Source organism: Carya illinoinensis, chromosome 7 (genome assembly GCF_018687715.1).
Source record: "Carya illinoinensis cultivar Pawnee chromosome 7, C.illinoinensisPawnee_v1, whole genome shotgun sequence".
Lineage (NCBI taxonomy): Eukaryota > Viridiplantae > Streptophyta > Magnoliopsida > Fagales > Juglandaceae > Carya > Carya illinoinensis.
The window spans coordinates 35,827,666-35,850,718 of record NC_056758.1 but is presented as its reverse complement, the minus strand read 5'-3'; the positions used below and the strand labels follow the sequence as shown (position 1 = coordinate 35,850,718).

The following is a 23,053-nucleotide window of genomic DNA, read 5'->3' as shown; positions in this document are numbered from 1 at the left end:
TAGTCAAAAGTGCGCACATGGCCTCCACGTGCCACCGCACAGAAGGGTTGTACTGTCGTCACACGCGACATATCTAGGGCTAGCGACTTCGGTAACTCCAAGATCGATGGTCCAACACACTCCTAATATGGCGGGTGTCCTTGCTCGTGTTTTCTCGATTTTCTATGTATTTTATAGTTTATGTTTTATTGAATTTCTCTTTTATAGTATTTCTTGTGTATTTTTATTATGTTGTTTGTTATAATTTGTGTTTAGGTAAAATAAATAAAAATAGGTTATTGGTCTCTCTCCTCTGTGGAGAATGGAGGTTGGTTTTCCCCTCTCCTCTTTTGAAGAATAAGAGTTTGAATACCCTCTCATCTTTTGAAAGGTAGATAATGGATATCTATGTTTATATAGAGTAGTGTTTTCTCAGACAAATCGAGATGAACATCTATGTTATTACAGTGTTTATTGAAGTTAAAACAATACATGTCACAAAAAAATTTGTATGAGAAAGCTCCCAACAGATGCGTAGTTTACCTTATAATCTAGGTTTTTACTTGTATTTATCAATTATAACAATATCTTCCTTAATAAATGAAATGAAATCTATTTCTCATTAGAGGGTGGGGTGGGAGACAAATTTAATTTGATATTTCGGTATTTAATCGTAGAGGGAATTAAGAAGTATAGGCAATAATTTTTCAATAACCTTTTTATTTAATTATGTATTTATTTCCGTTTTATTTGACAACTCATGATTCAGAGAGCTAGCAAATGCCTTTTAGCTAGAGAGACTTTTGCCGTCTCACCGAAAAAAGATGTGTATGTAATGAGAAATTGTCTAGCTATTTTATAAAATTAAATATATAAATCAATGTAATTTAATATGAGATATTAATTTATAAAATTATTTTTATTTATAAAATACATATAATATAACATATAAAATCATATCACTTCATAAATTTGTTTTTATAAAAATGTTCTGTGACTATAACACTTTCCCCGTATAATTAACTGCTAGAAATGACTTTTGGGCATAGGCTATATCCGCTATAAAGTTAGCCCTGACGGTTCCATTTACTTTTGTCCGTTCCTCTGTGCGTGCAAATATAAAGGTTCTTTTTTTTCTTTCTATTTATCTTTTTTTGTCATAAAAAATTTCAATATCATGCCTCTGTAGTTGATACAACACAAGCTTGTAGACTGTTAATGCTGCTAGAAACATCGAATAATCTTTATCCAAAAGGTTACTTAATAGTTTTGAAGTTTCAACAAAGCCAAAGCTTCAATCGATTGAAATGATTCCTGCTGTCTCCACTTATTAGTCAATATAAAGAAGAATGAATATATTTGATCTTTCAGAGGAAAAGGGATGACTCTTTGCCAGAAAAAGCAAAGGAATTAGCACCTGGTTCCCCTGACAAAATTAGTAACAAATACTTTCATGTCAGAAAAATCAAGCGAGTTTTGAAAAGCGAGGAGCTTTTTCGTGGTTGTCTTTCACTCAAAGGGTAGTGAATATTCCTATATCTGGTTAATTTTCTTCACTTTTTGGAATCTATTTCCTTTGAGAGCAATTTTATTTTCTCATATTCCAAAGATATCCGAAAATTAGTCCACCATGGTGAAAAAAGAAGAAGAAAAAGGAATCTAGTTCCTGACAAATCTATCTTAAATTTTCAGGCATATATGCGAAATGCGTATCAGAGATATTACAGTTGGTATAGATGCAGAGGGTTCCTTTTTTTTTTTTTTTCCAATTGCTGATCAAAACCAACTTCAAAAGTGTAGAATCAAACTTATTTCCATCGCCTATCATTATGAGTTTTTTGAGTCGGAAGTATAGATGCGTACTAAAGCTGTCAAATCTAGAGATTTTCACTCCTCCATTCACGAAAATGCCCAATTTCAATTTTTATGGAAAGGATCAATCCCAATTTCAGTAGCTAGAGAACAAATACCAGAAAAGAAAACTCGCGGGAATAATAGATTATATGATCATAATCGAGCAACATAAGAATTCGCCTGTGTGACATATCTGACCCATCGATAAAGATTGTCATTCTTTGCCTTCTTCGCTATCTGCAAGTACTTAACCTGCAGCAGAAAAGATGGAGAAAATGGGCGCCTTAAACCATTGACAACGAGATGAAATAAAGAAAGAAATATTGAAGAGTAACCATTATATTTTATGGCAGTCTGGTAATGGGCATCAGGATGGATGTATATAATAAGACCGCATTTTTCACGCTGAATTTGACCCATTACCAAACCAAGGTCAACAAGTCTTTTTAAGTAAGAAATTTGTCGTATGCTGTTTGGGTTTTCTTTCAAACTTAAGAAATACGAAAGGGAAACTTTTTTTATGACGATGAACTCCAGAGATTGCAAACGACATAAGAGAGACACAAAACTCCAACATAATTGTTGTCACAGAGCATCACCAATGCAAATGTGAGAAATCCTCAAGGCTAAGGGATCCATAACCTCTTTAAAGGCAAGGTATAGATGCCATGCACTGTATTTCTATACAACCGTCACCTTTTGTTTTCTATACAACCATCACAAATATACTTCTCGTTGATTCTAACTTGATCTGGTACACATTTTCAACAAAATTGCTAGTGAAGCTATGATGAGTTCATTATCATAGTGGTACACAAACAGATTGTGTACCCTAACCAATCAAGTTAGCTTTTTACCTGAAGCCTTGAAGCATTGTACATTGGTATTGTGAAGGTCATGCTAACGGGTCCAGATTCCTTCACAATATTTCCTACGATAGAAAATTGAACATAAAATCATAAGCCTTCATGACAATGAAAACATATATACATCACAAATTACAAAGATAAGGTAGGTAGACAATATCTTACCATGTGATTCCTGTGAGAATGTCAGCTTTGCGCGCAGAGTATGTTCAGATCCGCCAACAATCTACAATTTAATGCACCAATTAATCCTCGCTATCAACACAGAATACTCATAATAAATGTTAATATGAAACTGAGGGCAGCAAAATTGTGACAAACAAAGAGATTAAAATGTTTTGAGTGCATGTGCATGTTGTTGGAGAGAGAGAGAGAGAGAGAGAGAGAGAGCATTCTTGCCTTCTTTAAGCCCCATTCAAGTCTTTTATTTGCTTCCTTAAAATCGGTTGTGTTTCCAACTGCTCCAGGCTCCAACTCAAAACTAACTCTGCATTTTTTTCCCCGAGAACAAATACCAAAATTTGATTTTAGACTTCATTTCTTAGTCTGATCTCCTTCTTCCCTTTCTCGCCATAAGGAGCTCTCATATAAATAACAAATAGGGAGGCAGAAGCAATCGAGTTAAAAAGTATTCTAAAGAAAAAGTTTTGTTTTGTGTTCCCGTGTTCGGTTTACATTTAAAGCCTCTTCTCAATATTTTTCCCATCCAAGTCCCCCCTAGCATGAAAATTACGTGCTATTCCATGAGAGGCTTCACATGAAACTAACTTGCAGTATGGGCATTAAAGTCCGACTGGCATTGTTCATGGATAAATTCCAAGGGAGAGTTCATAATAAAAGTCATTCTAGTGTAAATGGTGAAAAGCAAAGAGCACATTCAGGCTTGTAGTATGGGTACCCAAACATGCACCAAATGTTGAAAGTTACAATTGGTGTAGCAAGGTGAAAAAAGAAATACCTAGTTGTATACGTTGGCAGTGGCATCTGTACTAGAATTGTATTTGCAGTAATGCTTGAGGAAAACTCAGCACGCACTTTCAGAATCACTTCAGCCTAAGAGAAAAAAAATTAAAATCTTCTAATATGGAGTATGTTGTAACAAATGATTTCATTAGAGGGAAAATTATACTCACCTTCAGTGGGCCTGCTTCTTCAATCAATGTGTTAATACGAAAAGGAGGCTTGAATTCCTGAGTCATGCGGTAGTTCATGACAGGAAATTCACCATCTGGTGGTACCTATTTTGTAATGATTTGATATATTATGCTTAGCGCAAACAGTAAATTTAAGTGTCTCTGAAAATACAAGCTCGTGTCAGTTACTCACCAGGGTCAGAGTCCTGTCGTCTTCAAAACTGTCAAGATGCACAGATTCATGGAAATTACAATCATCTAGGATCACTGCCCCTGAACCATATGAACTACCATAATCTGCATAAGGCAACACAATGACATTATTTGAGAAGATTTAAAAGATTCGTGAACATTATTTTTGTAGAAATAGCCAGGATTAACCCCGCATCACACTCAAAAAGAATCATGGCAGAGCAGACTACCACAACAATATTTTATTACATAACAAAAAAGAGGGAGGGAGGGAGGGAGGGGAGAAGGAGGGGGGCAGTAACTGCTTGTGTGGAGTGTACTGATAGGGTCAGCCAGTACAACGATGGTGAGCTTATGTTTAGCTGGGAATCAATTTTGGAGTAATCAATTCAAACCCTTTCTTGGGTAAATATAGTAAGTACCATATATGGTATTTTGGAGTAATCACATAACATCTAACACCTCTTGGAGAGCTCTCCACCAGTGACACTAACAAATTCTAGGCTTGAGCTCTCTAAGCAAACTAAAAAGCATTCTTCCCACACTCACAACAAGTAATACATGCATACACACATATCATCAACATGTCAAATGCTCCGGTACACCTGTTTGCAACCCCATAATTCATCGTAAAAACCACGTCAAATGAATAACCTGAAAGAATTACATAAACAAAGGACAAAGAGCATTTGAGAAAGATTTCCATGGCATAGAGAAATACCATAGATTGACCTTCCACCCCTTCCTATACTCAGGTCATCATTAAGAGCAAGCCGAATTTCTGGATTCCCTGTAAGATAACTCTTCATTTGAATGGTGCCATCGATCTCAGAAGTTAGTATATATCCCTGCATAACCCACGGTATATAAGTAAAAATTCTTGACGTCCCATCTGAAGATTGAATAAGCAAACTATTTATCCCTGCAAAATAAGCTCGATGCAGTTTGTGGGGGTTTGGTTTAAGTTTAATGCCAATAACTGATAGTACTAGAAGAACAAAGCAAGGAAACAACAATACTCACGCTAGAGCTGAATGTCACACTTATTTTCTCAATTATGTCAACAAAAATTTCCTCCCTCTTCCTACCACCAGGTTCATTTGCCACAACAGATTTCGTAACAGCTGTCCCAGGCATTCGTTTGGTCCCTTGCTGCAGACATATGAGTTTAATTAGTCCATAAAACCATATACTTAATTCGGAAGTGTAGACCCTTCACGGCACTAGTATGCAATTGATAGCATAAATTAGTACCATAAATATGCCAGCGGGTCCAAGTGATGGCAAACGTGCCACATCAACCACAATAGGCTCGTTAAAAACGTATGACTTCAAAACCTCAGTTGATGTTGTTTCCACATAGCCAAAATCCTGGCAGAAAGAGAGAACAGTAAGAGATACAAAACAATTACAATTAAAAACAAATAAAAGGGAGAGTTCTTAAAAAGAGAGAGAACAGTGACACGGATACATGCAAGTAAAAACTAATGGTTCTTAAATTCAACATAGGTGATGGCTAGGAGGGGGAGACAATGTGGGAAAACATAAATTGGATGCCAACACGATTTCCTTTCAAAGGTCAACATCCGCCTGAGTAAATTATTTTGTATCAACAATAAGACTGGAGAACATCTAACTTTTAAATCTGCCCGTGAGATCAACAAGAACAGTGAGCATACTTGAAAGAGGATACTTTTCAACAGTCATTCTAACAAAGCTGGACATGAAAAAAAAACAACGACCAAACTTACAATGACTTCATCCAGCAACTCATATACAAGCACAAAGTTTTTGCGCAATGAATCTTCATTGAGTACACCAAGGTAATCTTTGATGACACGTGCAATTCTTTGTAGAAGTTCCAAAACAAGAGAGGGTGACACATTAACTCTTGTTGTAGCAACAAATAACAATCCAGCAACCTTGACATGGAAGTAGTTAACACCATCTACATTCTGTTGACAATATAGATAAATGAGAAAATGATCAGGATAGATAATTAGGGGATACATGATATCATAATAAATGATATCATAGGATACATAATAGAATATAAAACCGTCACGTAAGTTTTTTTTTTTTTTGATAAATAAACAAATTGTATTGATCAATGCCAAAGCCAATATTACAACTCTAACACACTAACTAGGTAGGCACATTAGAGATAAGAAAATCATGCACGGCTATGCCATTAAAATCCACAGCAATGGCTCAGCTACAATATTCTAAAAAATAACAGTTTAAGCTCCTCCACTGATCTTTCTTGGTCCTCAAAGGTCCTCTCATTTCGCTCCTGCCATACGCACCACATAATGCATAGAGGGATCATCTTCCAAATATCTTTGATTGGTTTTCTGCCCCTTATATTTGACCAGCTGGCCAGCGCCGCCTCCACTGTTTTAGGCATCACCCAAGCCATATCCAGTCGCGAGAATACCTCATTCCAGAGTACCCTTACCGTATCACAGTGTAAAAGGAGATGGTCTACTGACTCTCCCCCTCTTTTGCACATGCAACACCAGTTGGCGATAATGATCCTCCTTTTCCTCAGATTATCTGTAGTGAGTATCTTCCCCAGGGAAGCAGTCCAAAAAAAGAATGATACTTTAGGAGGAGCCTTATTTCTCCAGATTTTTCTCCAGGGACATATAGAAGTGGGGTCATTGGTGAGGGCCTTATAGAAAGATCGAACTGAAAAATTACCTTTGTCTGTTAGAGTCCACCACAGCATATCCTCTTGCTGGCTACTTGGTCTGATAGAGTATAAGAGGCTATAGAATTCTGCAAAGATACTTAATTCCCAATCTTGTGCAGCCCTACTAAAATTAATATCCCAAAGAATCTGGCCCCCCTCTAACTCCATAACGTCTGCCACTGAAGCTTCCTTATCTATGGCCAACTAGAACAGGGGAGGGTACATTTCTTTCAAAGCCCTACTAGCACACCATACATTGCTCCAGAATTTGATCCTTGATCCCGTGCCCATACAAAGCTTAACATGCCGGTTAAAGACGCCCCATCCTCTTCTTATATGTTTCCATAACCCCACTCCATAAGCTCCCCTTACTTCTCTAGTACACCACTACCCCCATAGACCACCATACTTCTTCTCAACCACCAATTTCCACAGAGAGTCATGCTCCTTGGCAAATCTCCACATCCATTTGCCTAATAGCGCACGATTGAAAGTCCTTAGGTTTCAAACCCCTAAGCCTCCCCCTGATAAAGGACGACACAGCTACTCCCACTTAACTAAGTGGAACTTGAACTCCTCCCCCAAGCCCCCCCATAAGAAATCACGTTGGAGCTTCTCAATACGTACCGCCACACTTGCTGGAATTGGGAAAAGAGATAGGAAATAGGTATGTAAGTTAGAGTGTGCGCTCTTTATCAATGTAATCCTTCCACCTTTTTGACAAGTACAACCTCTTCCACCCCACCAATCTCTGTTCTATTTTTTCGATTACTAAATCCCAGACCGCGGATGCCCTCGAGGCACCCCCTAAAGGAAGTCCCAAGTAAGTCATAGGGAATGAAGATATCTTACATCCCATTGTTCTCGCTAGGTGGCAGATATTAGAGACTTTCCCAATCGGCACCAATTCTGATTTTTCCAAATTCACCTTTAGTCCAGAGACGGCCTCAAAGCAGAATAGTACAGTCTTTAACACTTGCATCTGATTTTGTTCGGCTTCACACAGAATGAGTGTATCATCTGCAAACAGTAGATGAGAAATGATAATTGTATCCCTGTTCGGATTACCGATCTAGAACCCTTTTAAGAGTCTATTTTCAACCAAGACCGAGAACATCCTACTTAGGGCCTCCATGACTATCACAAACAATAGAGGTGACAATGGGTCCCCTTGTCGCAATCCACGTGAGCTCTGGAAGAAACCAACTGGAACTCCATTTATCAACACAGAATACTTTACCGTGGATATACACCAGTGTATCCATGCCCTCCACCGTTCCCCAAAACCACATCTTCTTAGCAAATGTAAAAGGAAGTTCCAGTTCACATGATCATAAGCCTTTTCCATGTCTAGTTTACACATGATCCCTAACTTTCCGTCCTTCAGTCTATTATCAAGGCATTCATTGGCAATTAGCACCACATCCAAGATCTGTCTGCCTTTTACAAAGGCATTCTGGGGTTTTGTAATAAGCTGCCCCATAACCTCACTCAGTCTGTTTGCAAGAACTTTCGAAATTATCTTATACAACCCATTCACTAAACTGATAGGCCGGAACTCCTTTAAATCCATCGCCCCCACCTTCTTGGGTATTAGTGCAAGAAAAGTGGTATTTCGACTCCTCTCAAATTTTCTAGCCATGAAAAACTCCTGGAAAACCTTCAAAAGATCCTCCTTTATTACTTCCCAACAATCTTGAAAAAAGCCCATAGAGAAACCGTCCGGTCCTGGAGCTTTATCCCTGGCCATCATCCTTACTACCTCAAAAACCTCCGACTCCTTGAACTCCCTTTCCAAGCGAGAAGCATCATTAAACCCAACAGTGTCAAATTCCATCCCATTTAGGGGAGGCCGCCAACCCTCCTGCTCTGTTAGTAGGTTCTCATAAAAATCAACTACATTGTTGTGGAGTACCTGCTCATCACTGCACTCCACATTGTCCACTATCAGCTTCTCAATGTTATTATTTCTCCTATGGGAATTTGCAATTCTGCGAAAGAAACTTATGCTTCGATCTCCTTCCCGTAGCAACAGTGCCCTGGACTTTTGCCGCCAGGACATTTCTTCTAACAGAATCAACCTCTCAATCTCAGTGACCAACTCTGATCTCTTGTCTTGTTCTTCCTGCGTGAGTGGTTGTACCTCTTCTAGCCTTTCAATCTCCTAGAGTTCCAACAACTTGGCTTTCCTGTTTACTCCAACGTTGCCAAAAGACTCTAAGTTCCATTCTTTTAGGTCTCTTTTTAGGACTTTCAATTTACCTGCAAAAATGAAACTAGGAGTACCTTCAAATTGATAAGAAGACCACCACTGATTGACCCTCTCCACGAACCCTTCCGATTTTAACCACATGTTCTTAAATTTAAATGGCCGACGACCATTATGAACTCCTCCGCAATCGATCAAAATAGGCCAATGGTCTGAGCCAATACGGGGCAATCATTTCTGCCAAACATCCGGGAAGTGACTTTCCCAATCTGGCGAGATTAGGAACCGATCCAATCTGGACCATGACTGACTGTTTGACCAAGTCGCGATGCCCCCAGCTAGTGGCAAATCCACCAAGTTCAGATCAAAAACAAACTCTGAAAAATCTTCCATGGCTGGTCTCAATCTTCTAGTGCCCGAGACTTCGCTTGGAAATTTTACCACGTTGAAATCTCCCCCTATACACCATGGAAGTCCCCACCAGGAGTGAATCCCTGCTAGTTCCTCCCACATAAGTTTTCTTGCCGAATCTAGATTAGGGCCATAGACACTTGCAAAAGCCCATAAGAAATTATCGGAGACACTTAAACGAGCATGCTACCGAATGCTGCCCAATGCAATCCTCCACTTTCTCTACTACCAATCGATCCCACATTACCACAACCCCTCCTGATGCCCCGTTTGATGCCAAGAAAGACCAATCCACATGACTACCCCTCCATAGGCTCCTCACAATTTTCCTATCAATCAACTTCAACTTCGTCTCTTGTAAACACACAATATCCGCCTTCCACTCCTGAAGCAAATCCCTAACCCGTAGACGCTTATTTGCCTCATTTAGCCAACGGATATTCCATGATACAATTTTAGGCTTCATTGAGGAACAGACAACCCCTTCCCTTTCACCCTTCCCCTACTAGCACTACTCTCCGTGTTCATCGACCAATTCAATCTTTTAAGCTCCCTATGCTTCTTCGTTTTGCCTTTAGTTTTTTGTTTGTGGCCTGCTTCGATTGCTGTAAATAGAGCCATAAATTGCTCCTCATACCCTTCACATTCAATCCCCACAAGTTTTTGAATTTCCCTCACTTTGTGGGAGACCCAATCTGAAATTTCTGGTTGCGCTGGTAATCGATAGTTCAATGGCACCGGTTCCTCCATCCTACTGATCTGAAGGCCTAGTAAATCTCCTTCTGCTGGTAAGTCATCTAGCCCTAATTGTCGACAACCATCTGGGAAGGTGAGATCTTCATACTCTTTTTCCACCGATAGCTCTAAGTCCTCCAAACCTTCCCCCTCTTCTTCCACAACCACCAAATGTGTGATAGAAGCCTCCACCGAGCCCAAATACGGTGTTTCTGAGCCTATCGGACTCCTCTGTCCTTCTTGCGCCGGAAAATAGCCATCCTGATGTAAGCCAGGGCTCGATGCTAAGCTCGGTGACGTCTTCTCTCTCTGGGCCGCTGGGATCTCGTCGACGGTCTCCGGTATCACCGTCGGCGAGTTCTGTGACATCACCGTGGCCATAATGGCCAACGGCTGCCTTGGTGAAGCCTTTGTGTCCTTAGAGGAGTCGCGTGATACCGAGTTGATGAGACCCCGCAACGGACCTGGATCTGGGCCTTCAGCAAATGACATAGGCTGAGGGGGCCCAGGCCCAAAACGGGGAGCGTAGAGTACCAGGTTGAGGAAACCAGGCTGTGTACTCGGATCTGAGTCTTCCACAAAAGACTTGGGTTGAGAGGGCCCAGGCCCAAGACGTGGCCCTCCACTCGTGGAGGCCTTGTTCCCTTTTGTTAATGAAAGAATTGGATTCATGGACCCCAGGCCCTTCTCCAAGCCTGTAACTTGCAATGGCTCCAGCCCTAAAAGAGGCCTAGCCTTGATGATTTCATTAAACCCCACCCCTTGAAACGCCACCGTATCAGACTCCTCCCTTTCATCCTCCCATCTCCTTCCTTTTTCCTTAACCATCCCGACATGCCTTCTGACTTCCTCCAACTCCTCCTGCAACTTCCTCAACAACCCCTGTAGCTCCAGCAGGCGTTTACTAGACACCCACGTCTCCTGTCCAACTAGCCTGCCAGTCTCTACTTTTCTGAAATGGCGTGGGGCTCTAAGTTCCCCCCCAACGACGTGACCTGCAGCATCGGCATGCCCCCTCTGCACCATCGGACCCGTCATGAGGACCTCCTTGAAGGTTCTGGCCACTATATTTGAAGGCCTTTCCCCTCTATTTCTCTGCCCTCCTTAGCCTGTTCCATGCCCATTTCTAGTTGTCTGAACCATCTCTCAAGCCATATTCTTCACTTTCCTCCATCCCCATCCATCTTCATCTTCTGGAAAACAGAGCAACCTGATTCTTCCTTCCTTTTCGTATTCGGCAATAGACAAATATCGCCCACGCCTATTTGAGCAGCGTTGAGCAACAAAACTACAATAACCCTCTCTGATTACCGAATACACCTCCTTCCTTCCCCCTTCAAGCAGTCCTCCAACACTTTTACTATCCACAGTGTTGTGTTTCGACCCACCTGCAGATCATACCTCTCCTTCCATCAAAATTCTGAAAAACGTAGGTTATTACCTTCCTTAGTGAGGGTAATCAACTTGGACTCAACTACTACTTCACGTGAAACTACCATAGCACCACCAAGAAAACTGCTAAAAATTGCTAAAAAACTACACCGGAAAACTCACCACCTTGAAAACTCACCATGACTTATGAGGATTTTTCCCATCACGTAAGTTAATTACCTTTCTCCACATATATTACTAAATAATGTGCCCTGAAATAAATCAACAAAATAGTTTGTCCATGTAATACAATATTACACTATTTAAGTTATAAAGGTTCTCTCTACTTACAAAGCACTAGGCATAATGGGAAAGGAACTTTTCTTTTCAAGAAAGCATATATGTAATAGATTCAAAAATAATACCAAGTTGAGGTAACTCTTTTTTTTTTTTTTTTTTTTGATAAATAATAAGAAACTTTATTCCCAAGAATAGGCAAAGCCCAAGTACACGAGACGTATACAAAGGAAATACCTACATCTCTCTAAAAACAAAAAGAAAATCTAAAACAAATTCTGAAAGTTAACATCATCCATTACAAGAGTTTTAGCCCACAAACACAAAGTACTAAAGAAAAAATCCCAAAGTTCTCCCATCGAACATTCTTTGTCTTCAAAACATCTACCATTCCTTTCAAGCCATAGACACCACATGAGACATGAAGGAATCATCTTCCAAATATCAACAGCATACTTTCCTCCCTTTGATCCATACCAACCTCCCAAAAGATCCACCACATCCTTAGGCATCACTCAAAGTAAACCTGTCCAATTAACCTCATTCCACAAAAACATGGCCACTTCACGGTAAAGAAAAAGATGATTAACAGATTATCCATCCTTCTTGCAAATGACACACTAATCAGCTATGTACATACCTCTCTTCCTAACATTATCAGTTGTGAAAACTTTGCCAAGGGATGCCACCCAACTGAAAAAAGCCACCTTGGAAGGAACCTTCACTCTCCAAATATTTTTCCAAGGGAACTCACAGCTCCTGTGACAGGTTAATAAGCTGTAAAAAGAAGAAACAGAGAACTTGGAATTTCCTGTATGAACCCACAGCATACTGTCCTCCCTTCCTAGCATCACCTTAGAACAATAAAGTCTTTCCAAAAAAGCGGTAACATCATCCACTTCCCAATCTTTAGCATTCCTAATAAAAGCAACATTCCACTGAATATTATTATCAATGCATGAGCAAGAATGTTCCAGAGCTGCAGTTTGATCCCTTGCAATCCTAAAAAGAGAGGGCAGGTCCGACTTAAGCGTAGAATCCCCACACCAAATGTCATGCCAAAATAGAATCCTCTTCCCATCTCCCACCTTCAATTTAATATGATTAGAGAATTCCCCCCAACCATTTCGAATGAACTTCCACAAACTGGCCCCATACGCACCTCTAACTTCTTTTGAGCACCAAGCTCCCCACAAACTTCCATATTTTACATCAATAACGTTTTTCCATAAGGCATTTCTCTCCAAGTGATATCTCCAAAGCCATTTCCCAAGTAGTGCCCTATTAAACAATCTCAAGTTTTTTATCCCCAACCCACCACAATTAATTGGTTGACAAACCTTTTTCCAACTAACCAAATGGAACTTTTTTTCTTCTCTACTACCCCACAACAATTTTTTTTTTTTTATAAGTAATAATTTTATTCGAAGAAATAGGCATAAGCCCAAGTACACAGGATGTATACAAAGGAAATACCTACAACTTCCAGAAACAAAAAGAAAACAAACACCAGAAAACTAAAATAGATTCAGAAAATTATCCACCATTACATAAGCTTTAGCCCCAAAAACCAAAGTACTCGAAAAAATCACTAAGATCTCCCAAAGAGCGTTCTTTATCTTTGAAACATCTCTCATTTCTTTCGATCCATATGCACCACATAAGACAAGGAGGAATCATCTTCCAAATACACACTGCCTTCTTACAGCCCTTCAAACCCTTCCACCCTACCAATAAATCCACCACTTCTTTGGGCATTACCCAATGTAAACCTGTCCAGCTCAAAACCTCATCCCACAAAAATCTTGTCGCTTCACAGTGAAGGAAAAGATGATTTACTTATTCTCCAACCCTTTTGCACATGACACACCAATCAGTAATAAACAATCCTCTCCTTATAAGATTATCAGTTGTCAACACTTTGCCCAAAGAAGCCACCCAACAGATACTTTTCCAAGGGAAAACACAACTACTATGGCTTGACAAAACTAGACAGAAAATTACCCTCCACAGCTTTCTCAATCATTCCACTCAAAGCGTCCATAATCATAACAAAAAGAAGGGGGAAAATGGGATCGCCTTGCCTCAAACCACGAGAACTACAAAAGAAACTGATATAAATTCTCAATCCCCCTTTCTATCCTTGCCAGCAACGGGAAAAGAGATAAAAAAAAAAAAAAAAAATACATAGGAAGATTAGACAAAGTACTTTTTATCAATGTTAATTTTCCCCCTTTAGACAAGTAAATCATTTTCCAACAAGCTAACCTCTTTTCAATTTTCTCAATCATCCCATCCCAAATAGTAACTGATTTATGTGAAGCCCCCAAAGGATGACCAAGATATCTCATAGGAAGCGAAGAAATTCTACAACCCAAAATATTGGCCAGGTCTGAAATATTCTGAATGGAACCCACAGGAACTATTTCAGATTTGGATAAATTAACTCTTAACCCTGAGACAGCTTCAAAACACAGCAGAATTGCTCTTAAAGCACAAAGATGATCAGAATTGAGCTCACTAAATATCAATGTATCATTAGCAAATAATAAGTGAGAGACTTTTAAACTATTCCGGGCCTCATCACCTACCACAAAAGCTCGACAAAAAATTACCATCCACTGCCTTCTCAATCATTCTACTTAAAGCATCCAAAATCATAACAAAAAGGAAGGGAGAAATGGGATCACCTTGCCTCATACGACGCGAGCTATTAAAGAATCCAACAAGAGAACCATTCACCAAAATTGAAAATCTCAACGTCAAAACACAATGCTTAATCCACGAACACCATTTTTCACCAAAACCATATCTCCTAAGCAAATAGAAAAGGAATTCCTACCTAACATGGTCATAAGCCTTTTCCATATCCAATTTAATTAAAATGCCAGCTTTCTCCTTTTTAAAATGCAAGACTAGGCTTGGCATGGGTAATGCCTCGAAAGGTGATTGATCTGTTGGCTTGTTGGAGAGGAGTCCGGGGCAAGGGGCAGGTCGCAAATATTTGGAAAATGGTGCCACTTTGCCTAATGTGGTGCACCTGGAACGAAAGGAATAGTCGCTGTTTCGAGGATAAGGAGCGTTCACCGGAAGGCTTTAGGGATTTCTTTTACCATACTTTAGTTTTATGGGCTTCCTCTATTGTACTAAATGGCACTTCTTTTACTGAACTTTATACTGCTCTCTGCAGCTCTTAGCCTTTAGCAAGGCTCTTTGTATACCCCCTGTGTACTCGGGCCTTGCCCTTTTCTTGCTCTAATATATCTTCTCTTACTTATCAAAAAAAAAAATTCTAATCTCCGAACATTCATTTGCAATTAAAACATAATCTTAAATTTGTCTCCCCCTTACCAAAGCGCTTCGCGATTTCACAATAATCCTTTCCATCACCCTGCTCATGCGGTTGGCCAGCACCTTAGAAATGATTTTATACACTCCATTTACCAAACTAATAGGCCGCAAATCTCTCATCTCCACAGCCCCTACCTTTTTCAAAATGAGTGCAATGAAAGTCGCATTAAAACTCTTCTCAAATCTCATATACGAATGAAATTCAACAAACACCTTCATGATATCTTCTCGCACAATGTCCCAGCATGCTTGGAAAAATGCCAAAGAGAACCCATCCGGACCCAGAGCCTTATCCCTATCCATACCCCTAACCACACTAAGGACTTCTTCTTCTTCAAACTCTCTCTCCAACCATTCAGCTTCAAACTGATCAATAGAATCAAAACAGACTGTCCAGTTTAGGTCTCCAACAAAAATCTTCCAAAAACAGCTTCTCATAAAAATTCACTATGTGAGCCTTAATATCTTCTTGAACTGTAATAAGTCAATCCCCATCTCGAAGGACCTCAATCGTATTATTTCTTCTATGAGAGTTTGCCCTTTGATGAAAACATTTAGTGCACCTATCCCCTTCCTTCAACCACAGCACCCTAGATTTTTGCCTCTAAGAAATTTCCTCCATCTACGCTATATTTTCCAATTCAAAAACCACCCCTATTTTTTTTTCCCTATCCTCCCCAGAAAAATCCCCTTGCATCTCCTTATCCTCCAAGCCTCACAACTCTTCCAAAAGAACCTTCCTCTTGCTATCCAAATTCCCAAACACCTCTTTATTCCATCTCTTCAAATCATTTTTAAGAGCTTTCAATTTTCTAGCCAGAACAAAACTTGGAGTGCCTGAAAAATTATATGAAGACCACCATCTTCTCACACGATAACAAATCCCTCATCCTTCAGCCACATAGTTTCAAATTTGAAATACCTACGCCCACCCTCAATTCCACCACAATCCAACATAATAGGAAAATGATCAGAACACAATCTTGGCAATATTTTCTGACTCAAACCAGAAAATTGAGCCTCCCAAGAGGGTGAAACCAGAAACCTGTCCAGCCTAGAACAAGTCCTGCCATTTGTCCACATATAATCTCCTTCCACCAATGGTAAACCAATCAGATTTAACTCAAAAATTAAATCTGAAAAAGTAGTCATTGCACACGAAAAGTGAGAATCCCCCACTCTTTCACTAGGAAAGTGAGTAAGATTAAAATCCCCGCCAAAACACAGGTAAATTCCACTGACCACATAAACCTGAAATTGCATCTAATAAGATACTACTTTTACTAATCCACATTAGGACCATACACTCCAGCAAACACCGATTCAAACCCATCCTCTATACTCTTGAAATGACATGCCACCAAGAATTCCCCCACATAATGATGCATCAATTCCACTACCCTCCTATTCCACATTATTAAGATGCCTCCCGAAGCCCCTTTTGACACTAACTCAACCCATCCCACACTATTACAATTCCACAAACTATGAACAATAGCTTGATTCAATTTTTTTTTCATCTTTGTTTCTTGAAGGCATATAACTCTGCTTTTAGGACGCAAAAGCATATATAAACAGAAATGACCTCGGCTATACAGCCCATGTGCAGCAGAAAGATGAAAGTACTACTGCCTATGGGAAATTAACAGGAAAAATACCTACAAAGATAGGTGGCGCATCGCCGTCTCCATCCTCTTTCCAAAACTTCACTTTACGGAAAAATATCTCGGCACTTCCCTTCTGTACCTCACCACGATCTGCATTTCATTTAACAGAAAATGCTGAATATGTATCATAAAACTCAATCACACGCACCAGATTCCTTAATAACAGTCATCCACAACAAACATTAGGTTATGATCTTATAAATCATATACAGCTTGAACCCTTTCTACTACAATAATTACCTCTCAGGCTCTCAACGAGTTTGCTTTAGGTACCATATAAATAAATTTTTAGGACTTGAATTAGATAAATCAGGAAAATTTAACTCGAAATTAGGCGCGTTTAAACTCAGACTAAATAGCTAAAAATCCAACGATCTGAGTTGTGTAACAGCAATAATAAAATATGAAATTCAGAAGAGTGAAAAGTGGAGATTCAAGGCAAATAGAGGAATAGAATGACTCACAGTCACGGAAGACGATGTTGTCGCCTCTCTGCGACAGCACGAAGAACTGCGAGATCATGGTCGAGTCCTTCCGCCAATTGCTCTCGTTTCTTCGTTCCTTCTGCTTCTCTCGGTTCAAGTCCAGACTCCACGTCTAACCAACGAATAGTTACATGCCACGTTGGCAGAGATCACGAGACAAGCACGTGGCACTCGATCAACGGCGTCACAACCGATTGTTGTGACAAGTGACAACAATCATAAACCGACAAAAATTGCTGTATAAATTGTTTTAACAGCGATTTGTCAAAATAGTTGCCAATTCAAACTATTTACGACGATGCAAGTTGCTTTATTAACTTCGTGCTCGATTTTCAGACTCAATTTTGTGCAAACTTTTGGATATTGAAGTAGGAATATAAAAGAATTTTATACATTGACCATATATAGCAGGATTTGATTTTTAAAATTTAAAATTTATTTCTTAAATTAAATTTTATCATGTAAATAATATATGATGTAAAGACATTTATATATAATTATTCATATAAAAAATAAATAATACTTATAATTTTAGAATATATAAATTTTACGCATTTCTTTTGAAGAAAGTGATTAATTTAGGATTCATATAAAAAATTATTTTTTAATATTGAACTCTATTTTTTTCATATAGAATACATGAGACTTGTATTCTCTAAAATTGTATCTAACATTACTCTAATTTTATTTTAATTAATATTTCTAATATTTCTTTATGTCACAATTAATATTTTTTTTCCTATATATTTGTTATTGAGAAGGTGATAGAAGATTTTTATTAAAAATAGATCAAATCAAAGAATAAAAAAAGAAAATTAAGAATACGAGGATAATATAACAGAAGTGTAAGATTTATTGTTATTTTAATATTTCATCTTAATTTATCTTTGAATTTGATTGCAAAAAAAAATTTTAGTACAGTGGAGATTTTGTAAAAATAAATTCACAATAAAATAATTTTATAATTTGTTATATTATAGTAAATCACATTAATTTATAAATTTATTTTTTATATAAAAAAAAAAACACGTTGGTAACGCTTTTCTCTTAAGAAAGGTAATGTTATGTCATATTAAGATCAAATAAATTTAGTTGTTAATAAATTATAAAGTAATTCTATTCTTTATCTTAATTCTCACAATCCTCTCATTATTCTATAATGTGACATTTGATGATTATATATTATTTATTATATTTTATTGTGAATCTATCATTTAATATCATATCATGAGATGATGAAAACATAGATGAAAAATAAATTTTTTCTAAATTATATTCAATAATTTTTGCTAAATATAAACCTTTTATAGAAAAACACATAATTATTAATCTAGATTAAGTTAAAATTGGATGAGTTCTTTATGAACAGTAGTGAGTTGAGATGTTAAAGTGAGTTTTGTAGAGATTACCTAATATGTTTGGATATTAAGATGAATTTATATATTTTATAAGAAGTTAAAAAAGATTATAAATCCTACTAAAGATGTTTTGAGTTGAAAAATATTGTAAGTCCTATATGTTAAAAGGTATCGAGTTGAGTAATATTTAATAATTTAATAATTGTGTATTTAATACCCCATTTAGATTTAAAAAGTATTTTATCTTATTTTAAAATTATAAATTTTCATATTTTTATAAAAAATATAATAAATAATTTAATTTTTTTAAATCTCAATTTAATTTTTTCTAATATCAAAATAATAATAATATTTTATTTAACTTTAATCTTTTTATTTAAAATTATTTTTATCTTCTCTTATTATCCAAATGGCGTTAAGACGACTCCATCTTAAATGAGTTAAGACGACTCCATCTTCCCAACGAAACCGGCTTGCGTTTTGACGGATAGGTGATGTCAGTGGGCGGACAGGTTGGTCAGGACCCCCTAATTCCGGTGGATTAATCGAAAGATTTTTTCAAATTTTATAATACGAACAAACGGAGAATATTCCATTTACGAAAAATCTGATTCACTCCGTCAAGCTTTCAAGTTCGAACAAAGCTCATCTCAATTTTAACGGAAACTCCCAACAACGCCGTTGTTTATCAATGGGTCCCACAAACTAGGGTGGCAAAACGTAAAATATCCGTACCCGTCGTTGAGAGAGTGTTGAGCGATCGACTATGGCTTGAGATGCAATTAAAATGAAAGACCACGTGTTTGTAGTTGATTTTCTGGTCTGATCGCGACGAGATAACGAATCTGATCGTAGAGAAAGCTGCACGGCTAGTCTTCGAAGCCAATTCCGTTAAAGAGCGGAAGAAATCGAATGCGAACTCGATTTGAGAGCTCCCGCATGGGAGGCCGTAGACCAGGTAGGGTTCGTGCGAGAATTTGAGCGAGAAAAATGTTGGGGTTTTATAATTCTCATGGAATTCTTTTCGGAGTTCCGGAGAATTGAGTGAAAATCCTTGAATTTCGAGTTGAAATTTGGGAACCGGATTTGGTTTGTTGTTTTTGGGAAGTTTTTGTGAGGGGATGAGATGGCTACTCCAGTTGAACCTCCGAATGGCGTTATTTCTCAAGGGAAGCATTACTATTCCATGTGGCAGACCTTGTTCGAGATCGATACCAAGTACGTGCCTATCAAGCCCATCGGTCGTGGAGCCTACGGCGTCGTTTGCTCCTCCGTGAACAGAGAAACCAATGAGAAAGTCGCGATAAAGAAGATTCACAATGCGTTCGAGAACCGTGTGGATGCACTGAGAACCTTGCGCGAGCTGAAGCTTCTTCGGCATCTCAGGCATGAAAATGTCATAGCTTTGAAAGATGTGATGATGCCCGTTCATAGGAGAAGCTTCAAGGACGTGTATCTGGTATACGAGCTCATGGATACGGATCTGCATCAGATTATTAAGTCTTCTCAAATTCTCAGCAACGATCACTGCCAGTATTTCCTCTTTCAGGTATCTTTTTTACATTCTTTTTTGGGGCAGTAGTGGGCTGGACTTGTTCTGAGTAGTTTTTTTTTTTTAAATTATTGATTAGTTTCATGGAGAACTAGTGTCCCAAGTTCTAAGTAGTAACTATGACTCTGCACTCTATTGCCTTAAAAGTTCTAACTACACACGCACACATATACACATTTCACATGCTCATAGAGGGGAGCATTAGAATATTAGTTAAGTGAGTACATCCTCAGTTTATAGTCAATTATGTGAACACTTACAATTTATGAATGGTTCTCCTCTGTAGTGAGCTTACTCATTTTTGGTAGGGTACTAAGGTTTATGGATGTGTAATATAATTTGCTTTCTGATTGGTAACTTGACTTATGCTTTCTGATTGTTATAGATGAGCACTTGTGTGGTTATGACAGTCTCATCATCTTTGTAGTTTAGACTCTGTGATAGTTTTCATCTATTAAAAATAAGAACAGCTACAACTACAAAGGGATTTCACAAAAGTAAACTCACAAACTGACGTGATTCATGTGATCTAGTAGATCTACTTTACAATAAAATTAATTTTACAATATGATGTACCACATCAAGCCACGTCAATATGTGAGTTTATTTTTGTGAGATCTCTTTGTAACTAAAGTATTTCTCATTAAAAGCATGCTTTCATGTTTACAATAGACAGGTTTCAAGAAAATATGGGAATTTTTAGATTTGATTTGAGGTTCCCTTGAATTAATGGATAATATTAGGTTTCATACTGACTTTTCAAAAAGAAATAGAAAATTTTCCATGATGATGCAATTGCAATGTTACATAGTGGCTGAAGTATATCTAAGAAAAGGACATATAAAAACAAAAAGTTGAACCGATGTCTACAAAAATGAAATATTTAGTGAGTCATCCGAAATTGATTTGAGGAAAAAAATAGCAATATCTACTCTGTAAGCAATATCAAGTTCTGTACTACCATCATCATCTGTTTTGTGCTATCTATTTGAGTCTGTTTAGTGGTTTTTGGTATTTTATGCTGAATTTATGCACTTTTGCCCATCCTGGAACTGTTGTCAATCGAAATACTACATTTGTGAGGCTTTAGTCAATGATCTTGTTAAATGTGATTCTGAGTGTTTATTTTTCTTCTTCTCCCTTCTTCATACTTGATTGGTCGCCACAATAATTGTGCTATTTACACAATCAATGCTATTCCATTTAACCATAGTTCAAACAGTAATTAATCTTTGTAAGTTGCTTTAGCCTTAAATTGCTTGCATTAATCCGATCTTCCTGGTCCAGTTGCTTCGTGGCCTGAAGTATCTCCACTCAGCCAACATACTTCATCGTGACCTAAAGCCTGGGAATCTTCTCATAAATGCAAACTGTGACCTAAAAATATGTGATTTTGGGCTAGCACGTACTAGCAATGTTAAGGGCCAGTTCATGACTGAGTACGTTGTAACTCGCTGGTACCGGGCCCCAGAGCTCCTCCTCTGCTGTGACAACTATGGAACATCCATTGATGTGTGGTCTGTCGGTTGCATTTTTGCTGAGCTTCTTGGCCGGAAACCCATTTTTCCTGGTACGGAGTGTCTCAACCAACTTAAGCTGATCATCAACATCCTTGGCAGCCAGAGAGATGAGGATCTGGAATTTATAGACAATCCAAAAGCTAAGGGATACATTAAGTCAGTTCCATACTCTGTCAGGACCCCCTTCTCCAGTCTTTATCCCAGTGCTCATCCCTTGGCAATTGATCTACTGCAAAAAATGCTTGTATTTGATCCGTCAAAGAGGATAAGTGTCACAGAAGCACTCCAACATCCTTACATGTCCCCGCTTTATGATCCCAGTACCAACCCTCCCGCCCAGGTCCCCATTGATCTTGACATAGATGAAGATTTAGGGGAAAATATGATAAGGGAGATGATGTGGAAGGAAATACTCCATTACCATCCAGAAGCTGCTATGGCTAATCTGGAGGTCTGTTCCTAGTCTCTTCTTGCATGTCATTGCAGAGTGGCCCAGAAGGCTTCTTTCTTCAGATGATGACTCTTTTATATACGTCTTTGGAGCCGGTCAGTTTTTTCGTAGTCCTTATTTATGTTTTTCTTTTTCCTTTTTCAATCAAATAATGATCTCGAGAAATCATGCTTAATGCTACGCTATCAATGCATGGCATGACTATTGTTCTCGAGCTCAAGCTCTGTATGGTAGGTGTCCTTGGTTGTAGATAGGCGTGTTGTTGTACCATTATAATCATAAAGCTGGTATGAAGAACTTTTACCCTGTATAATGTTAAAAACGTTCTGTTCCCATGTGAGTGTACATATTCATGTAAAATCTAGTATGCTACCTTTTTGTTGGGGTCAATATGTTTTGAGAAATTCTCGTGCTCTCTTCCTTTGACAGGGGCCCGCCCCGATCTCTTCTCTTCTCTCCTCTGTCTCATTTTACAGAGAAAATTGCTATAAAATGTCTGGCACGGAATTCTGGTTAAGATCCTCCCCTCTAAATCTCTGATCCCGGATCCTTATGTTGATTCTAAATTTTGTGATATATGGAGCCATCAATTATGTGCACATCTTTACTAATCCTTCCTTGAACAGTGTATTTGTCTCTAGGAAATTGATATGATTGTTTTGGAAAGGACTCTTGTTGTGCTTCCATGTTACTCATTGACAAAGATGTGGAGTTTCTTCTTCTTGCTGGAAGTCATAAACAAAATATAAAGGAAACAAAGCCAGCACAAAAGCATCTGAAAAAAATATATATATTATTCAAGCAATTTTAATTTTACTTATCAACTTTCTCACATTCTCAAACATAGAAAATGTCTTATATTTCTTCTTTTCCAAATTATTAACCAAACATATGAGCGTATGACCCCGATGGCACTTGACAGAACAC

General features: G+C 38.2%; 2 protein-coding genes across 2 annotated transcripts; one reads left to right on the top strand and one right to left on the bottom strand.

Moving 5' to 3' along the window:
- Nucleotides 1-1,842: 1,842 nt before the first annotated feature.
- On the bottom strand, nt 1,843-17,381 carry LOC122316760 (AP-4 complex subunit mu-like). The gene is made up of 13 exons (XM_043133531.1): nt 17,225-17,381; nt 16,756-16,850; nt 5,776-5,979; nt 5,279-5,395; nt 5,048-5,176; nt 4,746-4,872; nt 4,026-4,129; nt 3,833-3,937; nt 3,658-3,752; nt 3,099-3,186; nt 2,865-2,925; nt 2,691-2,764; nt 1,843-2,085 (listed from the first exon to the last, which is right to left on the bottom strand). Exons 1-13 carry the CDS (start codon nt 17,280-17,282, stop codon nt 1,987-1,989), a joined length of 1,356 nt encoding a protein of 451 aa, XP_042989465.1. The 5' UTR covers nt 17,283-17,381; the 3' UTR covers nt 1,843-1,986.
- A 1,928-nt stretch (nt 17,382-19,309) lies between these two features.
- Nucleotides 19,310-22,530, top strand: LOC122316614 (mitogen-activated protein kinase homolog NTF3). Its single transcript, XM_043133287.1, has 2 exons — nt 19,310-20,152; nt 21,443-22,530. The coding sequence occupies exons 1-2, from the start codon at nt 19,730-19,732 to the stop codon at nt 22,136-22,138; spliced, it is 1,119 nt and encodes a 372-aa protein (XP_042989221.1). The 5' UTR covers nt 19,310-19,729; the 3' UTR covers nt 22,139-22,530.
- Nucleotides 22,531-23,053: the final 523 nt, after the last annotated feature.